This window comes from Stegodyphus dumicola, chromosome 4 (genome assembly GCF_044657685.1).
Source record: "Stegodyphus dumicola isolate Sdum_Otavi_A_Nest chromosome 4, ASM4465768v1".
In the NCBI taxonomy this organism is placed as follows: Eukaryota; Metazoa; Arthropoda; class Arachnida; order Araneae; family Eresidae; genus Stegodyphus; species Stegodyphus dumicola.
In genome coordinates, this window is record NC_140771.1 from 63,797,549 (window position 1) to 63,811,617 (window position 14,069).

The 14,069-nt window shown below is 33.5% G+C and overlaps 1 protein-coding gene across 2 annotated transcripts in view; it reads right to left on the reverse strand.

The window, feature by feature from the left end:
- The window catches only part of Arms (Ankyrin repeat-rich membrane spanning), a 144,016-nt gene that overhangs the window by 40,781 nt on the left and 89,166 nt on the right, over positions 1-14,069 (reverse strand). For both annotated transcript variants that reach the window (XM_085815026.1, XM_085815025.1), the window contains exon 16: positions 11,976-12,155. In XM_085815026.1, coding sequence (XP_085671152.1) covers positions 11,976-12,155 — 180 coding nt within the window. The remainder of the gene's footprint in view (positions 1-11,975; positions 12,156-14,069) is intronic.

Here is a 14,069-nt window from a genome sequence, read left to right on the forward strand (position 1 = left end):
TTACGGTATTAAATGTGTTGATTTGGAAAGCTTTTGTACAAAGTTATATTGAAACAACCGTCTTAATTTTTGCACACCAGTGTATAGTAACTCAAATAGAACCATATGTAATAATTTTGATTAACTATTCTCAGTGACTAAACTGTTATTGATGAAAATTTGTTATTTGTAAAGGATGTAATAATAATGAACTAGACATCACTGGTGTCTATCTAAAATGATAGATAATTTATCATCAGTTCTGAAAATAAGCATGCATTAAAAATGCTTCAAGTATGTTGAAACTTGATGTGTTTTAGATGATCAATATTTAGCAACAACAATACTTACTGGCATGGTATCAAAATACTATTGCTCCCAGGAAGACAATAAAATGTTAAATACTGCCGTGTAAGGCAAATGAAGTTCAATATTATTGTATCATTCAAGATACCCACCGAGTTAACATAATATTGAAGTTTCTCTACTGATGGTTCATTCAAATGAGCTAAGTGAGTTAATTCATCTAAGTTCTGAAGTGAAGTTAATGGCAGAAACCATACAGTAAAATAAAGGCTTGCATAAAAGTATTAGTACAAAAGTATCTTTGGAAAAAATGGAGATAATCTAGGATAAGATAATAGAAGCCTGTAAAATTAAACTTTGCAAAAAAAAATTTTTTTAAAGTGTATACTGAATTTATAGTTTTGGGGATACCAAAATCTGAAAATAAATGCCATTGCAATTTGTAATGAAAATTTACTGATTGCTATAGATAATAAACTGAAAAATAAGAAAGCAGATAATAAAATGACATACGCATAAAATCTATACATATTAAATAATTTAAAATGTTACTATACCATTATATGTATTTACCAAAGGCATTATAATACAGTTGTTAAGAAATACTCTTAAACAAAACTGCACTACCTTTGTTAGTAAAAAAAAACATTTGTTATTTTTTATTTGACATAATAATTCAGAATTTTAGAGGGGCAACATGTAATAATACTAACATAAAATGGTTCTGGAGTGTACTTCGGTTATAACCATATAATTTGAGTTCCAATTGTGGACCAAAAAACATAGCTAGTGATATTTTTTAAGATAATTTGAGCTGTCTTTAAGTTCATTCATGACAAGTTCAAAGGTTTCATTTAATATAATTTTCTAAGTTCTGGTAATAGTAAAAATCTTCTTTCAGCTGGGAGTTTTATAAGGAAAGAAACTTTTCACAGAAGTATTTAAACTAATTATTACTTTTTGTCAATGCCTTCACAAACTGGGTTCACCAGCAGCCAAGTGATAAAATGGCTGAACACTAGTAATTAGGTTCGGAGATTGAATCCTGGGGAACAGGTTGGCTGCATGCGTGTTTTCGTGGTTTACCTATGTGTAATGTGTATATGAACCAGTTTCTCTAATGAAGTTCCCCACCATATGTAGGGCATGTCTCCCCTTAAGGCATGTCTCCCCTTAAGCAAATGGCTCTTGGGTGCATTGCCATAATCAAATAAGCCAAACTTCACAATCTGATTCTCATGTCATCCAGTTTCATGTATGAAGGGGATGAAAAAAATATTTTTGCTAAAATGATCTTAACACAAAATGCATTTGCTTTGCAAAAACACTATATTATCTTCCTGGAAGCAATAATCTTTTGATACCATGCCAGTAAGTGTTGTTGCTAAAAGTTGATCAAATAAAGCAGCGTTTTGATCAGGACCTATTTCTTACTCAATTTAGTTCAATACATATAAATAAATAAATAACGCAATTGAAAAGACAGCCTTTCTCATATATATCACATTATTTCTAAAGATATCAATATAAGTTAACTTAAATCAACTTAAATTTATATAATTTAAGTTGATTTATATTTATATTAAATTTATATATTAACATTTATATAATGGAAAGAATCTTATTACGACACAAATTCAAATAAGGAAAGACATTTTGATAAGGTTCCCACAGAAATTCAACATTTAATTTGTGATTTTCCTTGATTTTCCATGATCAAGTGGAACAATTTTCTTAACGTAACGAACTCAAATGAATAGTTTGCAAATTAAGTATGAGTAAATGAATAATTTCATATATTTAGTATAAAATATTGGGTTTTAACCAAAGTTTCTCCACCAACAAAAATATTGTCTGTACAGTTTAAGCTGGAATGTATAATCATACTTTGTCAAATGATTTTTGGCACTGAAAGAAAGAGACTTGCTTTAGAACACTGTATTGTGAAATTTCTAAAAAATATCGTTATCATTAAGTATCTGAAATGGAACTACCATTCTACCAGATTAAAACCATATGTAAGAAATTTTATGAGGAAATATATTTTAATCGCCAAAGAGGGCGAAAATCTTTCATGATGTATACTTCTTGTTCTTGGATCTGGCAGTGCCAGTTGAAAGTGTGTTAGACGTGAATAAACTTGGCAGCTTTGAAACCTGATTCATAATATTCTTTTACCTTGATGTTATGTCTGATTGAATTAGTGTTTCTTGAGCCTGGATAACTTGAAATCTTGACAGTTATTATAATATTTTATATTTTTGGCGCCCAACAGTTGCACACGAACAGTTTTTGATTTAGAATGCAGTGTTGTTGTGTTAGTGAAAAATTATTCCTTGGCACTGAACGTGGCAAGATAAACGTTCACAGGTAAGAGAATAAAATTACTTTTGTTGTTATTATGGCAGACGATATTGTTAAATTGAAAGCTACTAGAAAAATTATGAAACAGCTATTTCTAAAATAATAACTGTTGTACAACCTGAAATTAAAAAAGGCATTTGGGATAAGAATATGGTAGAAGAAAATGTGTTTTTACTTACTTCTAAACAGTGTGCGTTGAAAGAAATTAATGAAAAAATATTGGATCGTTTTAAAGGGGATGAGTCTGAAATTGAGAAAGAATGTAATACTGTGTTAGAGTATGATGAAAAAATGAGTTTATGTATTTTTAGGGCTAAAAAGAAACTTAATTTAAATTCTCAGATAGTGAGCATTGAAAATGATTTGCCTGGTAACCATACTGCTGCCGTAAAGGTCGAAAACAAAACTAACATTCGGTTACCTAAAATTTCAGTTCCTAAATATTATGGTGATCCTAGTTTATTTTTGGAATTTTATAATTCTTTTGAAAATGCTATTGGTAATAATAATGAGTTAACAAAGGTCGAGAAGTTTACCTATCTTAGATCCTTACAAGCAGGACCTGCTTTAAGTGCAGTATCTGAGTTCGCACTATTTAATGAAAATTATGACGCTTCTGTAAGTTTAATTGAAGAAAGATTTGGTCGAACAGATTTAGTTATATCTTCGCACATGAATAAACTCTTGAATCTTGAACTGGTTAGAAGTTCGTTCAATGTGAAAGCACTTAGAACACTTTACGATTCTTGTGAAATCAATATAAGAAGTTTAAATTCATTAGGTATTGTGTCGGAAGCTTATGGAAACCTTTTAGAACCTGTTATTTTAAAGCTTTTGCCAGACGATATGAATCTGGAGTTTAATAGAAAAAGAAACTCTAAACTGCAATATAGCCTAACAGAACTTCTCGAATTCATTAGATTGGAAGTTGAGAGTCGGGAAGATTCTAATTTAATAATAAACTCAAAGGAAAGAGACACAAATTACAGAATTAAGCAGAATAAAAATAATTACTTAAAAGGGGCAAGCGTTCCTACTGCTTCGACGTTAGCCACAGTGACTAAGCCGTATTGTTTCTATTGTAATCAAAATACACATGATGTAGGAAAATGTGAGAAAACTAATGAGCAAAAAAGAGTGATATTAAAATACCGTGGGCGTTGTTACAGATGTTTTAAGAGAGGCCATGTATCTTCCAGATGCAAAATGAAACTTCAGCCTTGTGAGTTGTGTAATGGTTTAAATCATAATAAGCTATTTTGTAAAAATATTGTTCCTGAAGTGGCAGCAGTTTCAGATGTTAAACAGAAAGTAGTAACAGTATCAGATTCTAAGCAGAATGTAGTTGCATCCCTGTCGTTTAACTCTAAGACTGTTTCTGAAACTTCTGATAAAGGTGTATATTTACAAACTTGCACTGTTTATGTTTCAGATACAGATAATACAAGAAGCCAAATAGTAAAAATCTTAATTGATGGTGGATCACAGAGGTCATTTATTAGATCTGATTTAGCTAAAGAACTAAAATTAGAGACTTTAAGGAAAGAAAAGTTATATATTTATTCATTTGGGTACATCCAGAATAGATTAATGGAATATAATGTTGTTCAAATTACCCTGAAAAGTATGCATTGCCCTAATGACTTAATCACTGTTGAAGCTCTTGTTACAGATACAATTTCTGGAGCGATGATAAAAATTCCCTCCAAAAACATTTTAGAAATATTAAAATCAGAAAATCTAAAATTAGCCAATAATGATGAAGCAGCTGAAATAAAAATATTGTTAGGATCTGATTCATGTTGGGAAGTGCGAACAGGCGAAAAGAAAAGAGTAACTAATAAATTATTTGCGGTGTCTTCTATATTTGGTTGGTCCTTAGTTGGATCTTTAGAAGGTGATCAGTTTAGTGCCTGTATTTTTACAACTGGTGCTTTTCATTGCTTGAAGGAAGATAATAATTCAGTTAATGACTGTTTGCTAAGGTTTTGGACTCTGGACCATTTGGGTTTAGAGGAGAACGAGAATCCTGACGATAAATCAGTCATTGAGAAATTGGAAAAAGAAATGCATTCTCAGTTTTCTTAAATAACATGGGTTGACCATATATTCTTTGTAGATGCGAAGTCCAGATGAAACTTTGAATTAGTATTGTTAGCCGGTATTAGTATTGTTAGTTGAATTATGATAATCTTGAATTTCAAACTTTATTTGTTTAATATTATCTTTAGTTATATAAATTCTTGATTTAAATCCTGATGCTTGAACAGGAATGTTATAACAATAATTCTTGATGAAATTTACTTGATATTCTTGAAACATATGGTAAGTTTACATGTTCTTGATATTTATGTGACATTTCTTGATTACAAAAACTTGAATTTGTATTGAAATGATAATGATTCTTGAAAATAACGCTTGAAAATGTTCATGTATCACTGATAATCTTGATTGTTCTGAACTACAGTTCAGCTGGGCCCAGTGAGTAAGAAATTTTATGTGGAAATATATTTTAATTGCCAAAGAGGGCGTAAATCTTTCATGATGTATATTTCTTGTTCTTGGATCTGGAAGTGCCAGTTGAATGTGTGTTAGACGTGAATAAACTTGGCAGTTTTGAAACCTGATTTGTAATATTCTTTTACCTTGATGTTATGAGTGATTGAATTAGTGTTTCTCTAACCAGGATAACTTGAAATCTTGACGGTTATTATAATATTTTATACCATCATTTTGTTCTGTTATACAATGTCGGCTACAGAAGTCACCAAATCATGTGTACAGCTTGTAAGATTCCTAGGTAGCTAAAATTGAGGAATCTTAAGAACTGGTAAGTGAATAATCGCTTTAGTTTGTGAGACAGAGAACAAAACATAAGAAGGGTGAAATCACCCTTTATTATTCCAATAAAGTTTGAACAGATGACTCCTTTCTTGGAGTTACAATAAAGCCTCTACTCGGGCTTGAACTTAGGAAACTAAGAACTAAAGTAATCTTAACTAAAAAGATATAGCCGAAGCTATCAAGATTCTAACAGAGTTGGCCCCTTAACCCTTAATGCTAATTAACAGCAAAGATTACAAGGGCCTAAAGTACGGCTGAGTGTAGTAATAGCTTAAGAGAGAAAGTAGCCTAAAAGGCGAATGCGTGTTAGACAGAATCTCTGGCTCTCTAATGAAGTTGAGCCCACCAGCGGCCGAGCGGTAAAGACGCCGAACACTGGTAGTTCGGTTCGAGGTTCGAATCCCGCGAACGGGCTGGCTGCATGGGCAATTTCATGGTTTTCCCCATGTGTAACATGTATACGAGCCAGTTTTCCTTATAAAGTCCTCCACGAAGGCACCCCTCCCTTTAGGCAGACAGCCCTCATGTGCTTTGCCATAACTTAATAATCAATCTCTTATGAAATCAGTAAAACTTCACTGTTAAATATTTCTCCTCATTTGCATTAAAACGCGATTCTAAAAATACATTCTGGCCGGAAGTTGTAAGCTTGAAACTAAGAGATAGGAAAGCAACTTAAAATTAACTGTTAGCAAAATTAACATTCAAGAAGCAGAGAGCTCTGGCTGGCCTACTGATGTTAATGAGGCTCTTGTGGAAGAAGATCAGTATGCAACCACTTGACAGCTTGTTAAGGAGTTAGACATTAGTGCCATTAGTCATGCTATACATTGTATAAACATGACATACAAGTTCAATTGCTGGGTGCCACATGAGCAGACTCAAGCAAATAAGGACAGGCATTGTTTGGGCCTGCATTAATCTGCTTTATTATCAATGCAAGGACAAATTCTGGTCCAGATCATCACTTGCGATGAAAAATCGATTTATTTCAACAACATAGGCTGAACAGCGGATTGATCTGTGCAGTCTGCAGTGTCGCAAATCACAATTTGACTAATAAAAAGTTCATGCTTTGTATCTGGTGGGATTGCTGTCGTATTACTCATAAAAATTGTCTGGGAAAAGGTAAAAACCCTTAACATTAAGGTTTACAGTGATATACTAGTCCATGTTGATCCTGCTATCAAGGAAAAATGGCAAACTGAGTTCCGTCGCAAAAAGATAATGTTCCATCAAGAAAATGCGAGACCACATGTGTCTGCATTCACCGGCTGGACTCTATACGAATGGGATCTTTTCCACATCCAACATATAGCCCCGACATCACTCCTTACCTTTCTTCCGTACCTTTTTTCACACATGCAGCTACATCTTGCTGGTGCTATCTTCCATTCTGCACAGGACATCCGAAATGAGTATTTATGAAGTATGAATCAAAATTAAAGTATAATGAGAAAAAATAAAAATATGCCCACTAAGTTAATGTTGCAACCAATGCCCAATTCTGTAATTATTTATGTTAATTAAATTCAACTGAACATAAAATTGTACTTCTGCACACACATTAGCACAGGAAATATGCAAATTCAGTGATTACAATGTAGGAGGCAATGAAAGCATGCTGGAATTCAATCTGTAATGTGGTTTAAAGTGAATGTGGTTTCCGAAAGTGATCAGTATTCAGTAGTTTTGGCTCAAAGGCATAATTTAAGTGAAGGCCAAACGTGGCAAATAGTTAAGTGACTACAAGAGATTTGGTTTTATACCTTCAGTCTGACCACAGCAACTCGAATTAGCCACTGTACTGCTGCATGAAGGCTTAATGAGGTTAGACTGTGTGTGAGAAAACAAATCGCTTGTGTTCCAGTCCCTCCAGCTTCCAAAGGGACACATTTAAACTGATTCCATCATCATGTTCAATGGAGGTTAGACAAGTAGGCCTGAGTATTGTTTACTGATGGGTCCAGATAGAGTCAACAGTGATTTTAGACATATTTTGATCTGAAGAGAAGAAGGAACATGCAACTTGCCTTCCCTTGTTTGTGAAATATGCCGTTTCCACAACCGCAGTTTAATGGGTTGGGAAGAAATCATGACAGATAGTCACACTGAGCTGTGTATCTTTCAAGAAGGTTTTTGTCAATGCTCAGAGATCTGTGGGTGAGATGTTGGAGCCCTACGTTAGACTGTTTAAGGGTGCTATTGGCTCAGAGCCTTTGCTAATGGATGATAATGCTTGGCCTCATCCAGCATATGTGGTGTCAGAGTATTTGCAAACAGAAGATATCACTCAAATGGAGTGGCCACATTTCTCACTCAAGCTCGAACCCAATTGAGCATGTATGGGATGCCTTAGGGTGGTGAATTCAGCATGCCAAATTCCTTTCCATATTCTCCATGAGCTGAAAAATGCACTTTTAGAAGAGTGGTGTGCAAATGTACAAAACTTGATCAACACTTTGGTGAAGTCTGTACAATCAAAATGTGAGGTATGCATATCTGTCTGAGGTGACCATGCACCATATTAAAGAATTTTTTTCCCTCAGGTGAGTTAATTTTTCCATCATTTCCCAATTTTTATAAATTTAGTTTTAATTTCAATATTTTGCAAATAATCAACTGCCAAAGATTGTAATTTATGTTAAATAATATTTTTGTACAAATTCCTATAAATAATTTTCATTAAGTATCAGTTTCATTTTATTTCTGTGATTATCTTTTCATTTTGATGATTAGTGTTGACTAAAAAGTCATTACAAACATGCAATGACTTAATTATCCTTTACATTTTAACTTTTTAATCATCCTTAAGGATAATTACACTTAAAAAGGGAGCTAAAATTGCATTTCTGAAGAAAAGAGTGAACAGTTCACTAGCAGGGAGGGAGGTAATGTAAACTATGAATTGTTAAAACCATGTCCGACATAAGATAGGTAAAATATTTTCCTGAAAAAAAGTCACTCTTCATTTGCTTTATTTTAAAGAGTGACAATTCTTTTTCACTTCGTACAATTTAAAGCAGGAAGCTTTTACTATTTGAGAGCATTTATCTGTACATTTTAATTTCCCTGCCTCTTTTTGAAAAATGTTTGTATTTTCATTGACTTTTTGAGGGGTATTTTTTAATTAAAGTTCAATTTGCAATAAAAAAGAAATTAATTTTTTTTTTTTAATTTTCTGAATTTACATACAATTTCCTATTTTAATATTAATTTTTCTGTCAGTTTAAACATCTATCATACCATTTACATTAATTTTAACTTATCATAGTTTTCATTTCTTCATGCAGTGGTTAAAATCTGCTGTTTGCATGAATTATGATTTCAACTACCCGCACCTAATTGGTAATACTAATTCAGAAGTCGAACAACAAAAATCAGCATTATATTTTCAAATTTTCACAGGCTAGTTTCAATGATTTTACCGAACCACTATCGTCAGCTGCAGAAGTGCAAATGAACGAGATAAGATATAATGATCAGATAAGATAAGAAAGCCTAGCTTTCTTGGTTGTTCTCGGAACTCGACGTACTCTCGAGACTCTCCACACTTCAACTCATGATGCACTCGACGACACAGAGAGCATGGCTCCCAACTCTTCAGTTCAGTCGTTCCCTGAGCTCAACACACTCTCTTGACAATGCACTAACTGCGATACACTAAGAGACTTCTTCGTGAACTCGACGATCCACTCGTACTCGCTGCCCAGGTGTCAACTCTGCAGGGATTGACTCGTTAGACGAGACACTAACTCGATACTATCTCGCACTCTATGCGAGGCACACACACACACCTCACACGAGGCACACTGTTCCTGACTGCGGACCAGCAGGGTTTATATAGCTTTCGGCTTGTGTTCGAGAACATTCTGGGCTAAACCGGTAAGAGTTTGTTTCAGAAGGTTCTCCATTCGTCCATGACATATCGCCAAATGGGCGTTTTCTCAACAAATGTGGTAACCCTAAACCTGCTTTGCAGGGAAGCTATCTCACCATGCCTGTACATTTCGTAACAATACTATTAAATTGAAATAATGATGATGCTAATAATAGCATAATGTTATTTATACCACTTGATTCCCCCCTTTTTCTAGTAGAAAACATTATTTTTTCTTCCACCTGATTATGCTTTTGCAAATGCTAAGTTTAAATACTATTACTGTTAACAGCAACAGACAGTAAAATTCCTACATCATTCTAGCATATGCTATAGATCTGTGATAAGTATTTACAGTTTCAGGTAAATTTAAAAATTCATCAAAAACACAAAATCCTAAATGTACAAAAAATTTCCTTATTTATATAATAATAATTCAGAAAATATATTTTACATCTGTGGTCTCAAACTGGCAGTTTGATTCAAATTGACCAAAGCAATTTTTTACAACCCATGAATACATTTCCTGTAAATTAATTATTATTACTACGACATGAACTTGAATATGATTTTTATGATGAGTTCAGTTTCACATTATTTTCTTTATCATTAAAAATGAACATAAGTAACACTGCAAAAAAATACAAATGAAGCTAGTTAATTTAGAGTGTGATATAAATCTCATCCAAAGATTTTAAGATGGAGATTTGATTATTTTTCTTGGAGGAGAGGCACTTGTCTAATGATAAATAACCTCGATTACAAATTATTGTGATAAGAATAATACCTTTGTTTGGCAATACATTTATATAACATTTTTTGCAGATGAAAATTAATTAGTTTAAAAAAAAAAAAAAAAAAAAAAGAATGACTGATGAGCATTTTCAGTTCATGATAAAGATAGTTTATAATAATTTTTCTCCAAGATTACAAACTTTTTATCAAAATCAAAACACAATGAGGTATTGTAGTTGAAAGTTTCAATAAAAATAAAGACCTTTACAATTATTTATATACAAATGTGGTTTTTTTGGGGGGCATATATAAGAAGAATTTAATAAATAAAAGAAAGAGAATACTTTGTCAGTCTTTTTTTCCCACTTGGAACATTTTTATAGTATAATGATCAGAAATTTCTTAAGGATACTAGCCTTTAGATTTCAGACAGAAAATAAATATAAATAGGAATTTTTTCCTTTATGCCATTACAGTCAAAAGTCTTTAATCCGGATTTGTTGGGACTTCGGCGATTCCGGATTATAGATCATCAGTTTAAATATGGTAAGATGGCATGCAGAAATTATAAAATTAAAAATATAAAAACATAATTTATGAAATAAAGAGCATTTATGATCTAAAGGGTATCAATATTTACAAAATAAAAGCTTAATATTTATTTATTTACTTTATTAAACATTTCTTTCAATGCTCAATTTGATTTAAATCATATCAAAGACAGAGTACATCGAGATGAAATACTACTACATTATAAGACAAATAAAATAAACACATCTGCCCTGAAGATAAGGATAGTGCTGACAGATCAACTTCCAGTTCATTGCACACTGCAACGTCCCCCCCCCCCCAATGAGCAGAGCAGCGTGAAATTGATAAACATATTTTGGAATGGTTAGAGAAACAAAGGAGCCTTTATCCATTTTTTGCAGCAATTCCACTTTTTGTTTGATGGACATCTAAACATGCTTTCCCTTTGTAGATCCAGCATCGGAAATTCTATTTGACATAATCGAAAGTTCCAACTTACTTTTATAAAATTGCTCTAACAGTCTGCAAAAAATAATAAGCCGATTCCAAGTCGAAGATTAAGGAACAACACAATCTGCAACATTAACTGAAATAGATAATTAGATAATTTTAGCTTAGCTTATACCATCCGTTATACATTAAACGCGCATGCATAAACGTATTATGCGCATGCGTACACGCATATGAGCATGCGTCAACGTGATGCATGCGCAGAAAGTTTGTAGCTTTGAGGTACGGATTATATATCATTCCGGATTATGGGTGTCCAGATTAGCGACTTTTGACTGTAGTATAGTAAGTATTTACATATGATATGATAAAAGTTCAGTAAATATAATTTTAAATTTAGTAAAAAAAAAAAAAAAAAAAACTCAGCCCATCATCTGCTTTCAACTGCATCATTTGGCAGGTGTGAAATTTGAATACAAGACCTACACAATATTTTTCAAAAAACCCCACATAAAAAATTCAGCTCAACAAATGATCCAGCACATTTTAATTTTCTTAAATTGCATTAAAGAATACCAAAACAAAGAAAATGCTTAAAAACCTGAGCTGGAAAAAGACAAACAATATAACGACTAACAAAACAATAATTAGGAAGTCCAGAAATAAATACATTTTACCTACTATGAACTTCATTCAGTTCAGTGAGAAATTTCTGGAAACAAATGATTTATTCAAATTATTAAGATAAAATAAGTAATCAGTCATTTCAGTTTAATAATCTAAAATGCTACTTGTCTTCGAATTAAATGTGTCACAAAACCTGTAGTCAAAAATAAATTTTAAAAAAATGGCAAAATTCAAAAATTAATAAAAAATTAATGCTTACTTTAATTACAATATGCGGATCAATTGCTAACACAGTTACAAATGGAGCACTTGCATCTGAAAAAAGTGTATGAACTGCATCTAAAATATACAGAACTTTATCTTGCTCACAGCTATCAAGTCCATCTACAATAACCACAAGTCGTGTTTGCTGGCCAACAAATGCATCAAGACACTGAACCTAATAAATTTAATAAAAAATAATTAATTAAAAAAAATACTTTTACCGTTATTTTTTACATTAAAAAATTAACTAGTTAATTTATTAGATTAATACTTAAGATCACCTCCTCCAAAAATTATGAAATTTGCTTAGAATTTAAATTTAAAAAGTAGATTTGAAGCACTTCTTTTCAAAAGGTTTTTAAAATAAAAAAACAAATAAACAATTAAGTTCCTTAACAATGATTGCTGTGCACAAATTTAGGCTCTTATACACTGTTGGCCACCGTAAATGTAACACTCTGAAGGAAGCATGCAAATAACATGAAATTTACAACATATGGATTAGCGGAGGTGAGATATGCAAATGATTAGCATTTCAGCGCAGGCGCCACTTCAAAGCGCTACGCTATTTAAGGCTTGGAGTTTTCGATGATTTCAAGTTCAGCAATTGTGTTTCTTAAAAAAAAAAGGGGGGGAAGATCAATTATGCCTTGTAGTAAACAGCGATCATCGTTTGATCAAGTATCCGAGTTCGACAGAGGAAGGATAGTGGCCTACCGAGAGTGTGGATTATCTTTCAGGGAAATTGGTAGTCGTGTTGGACGAAACCAAACAACTGTAATGTGGATATGTAACCATTGGATGCAGGAGGGTACGACGGACCGACATGTTTGATCGCATCCATACCAAAACAATTTCTCAGTGCACCATTTCACGTGATGACAGGAACACTGTGCGTATGGCAGTGATGGATCGCTCAGTCACATCACGAACCATAGCACAGCACATTCAGTCTGTAATGCATCATCCAGTGTCTGCGTGTACCATTCGACGCCGTTTACAGCAGAGTGGTCTGTCTGCAAGACATCCATTGCTTCGTCTACCCTTGATGCAGAACCACAGACGTCTCTGCCGCTGATGGTGTGATGAAAGAAGGATGTGGACGGCAGAATGGAATGAAATTGTCTTTACTGACAAGTCACGCTTCTGTCTGCAACACTATGATGGTCGGATTCGAGTCTGGAGACACCATGGAGAGAGGATGCTGAACAGCTGCGTTGTGCACCGCCACAACTGGTCCTGCACCAGTATTATGGTATGGGGCGGTATTGGATATCACTCTCGTCCTCCTCTAATACGCATTGCTGGTACTTTTAATAGCCAGCGCTACATCTCCGAGGTGTTGGAGGCAGTTGTCCTTCCTTACCTTCAGGGATTGCACACAGCCATATTTCAACAGGATAATGCATGAGCCACACGTGTCATGCATTGTCCAAGGGTACTTCGTCAATCACCAGATTGCATTGCTTCCCTGGCCAGCTCGCTCTCCGGATCTTTCGCCGATAGAAAACATGTGGTCCATGGTTGCTGAACGATTGACCCAGATTACATCCCAAGCTGCCACACCAGATCAACTTTGGCAACATGTGGAGGCTGCTTGGTCTGCTGTACCCCAAGAACACATCTAAAGTCTCTTTGAATCAATGCCGAGGCGTGTGGCAGTGGTGATCTCCAACAATGGTGGCTACTCTGGCTACTGATTCTCGAAGAAACCGCACTTCACAGAAGTCTATAAATTTAATCATTTGATACTTGGTCAACATGTTATCTACTAAATAAATTTTGTTTTGATATCTCTTGTCTTTCTTGGTGTTGCAGTTTGGGTGTCCAGCAGTGTAATAAAATTTTATATGCAAAAACTAATAAAACAACAACAACGAAAAAAAATATTTAATCAATATCTAATTCAGAAAAAATCTCTATGCTTAGATTGGTTTATAATCCTCAGATTTATAAAACTCTAGCCACTCCCATTTTCAGATACAATTACAAGCAATAAGATTATTAATCCTGGCTATAAATATATAGTGTTTTTCCAGTTCAGATTTATGGTTTTGTTTGAGAAATCGAAACTTTCATTAGAAAGGAA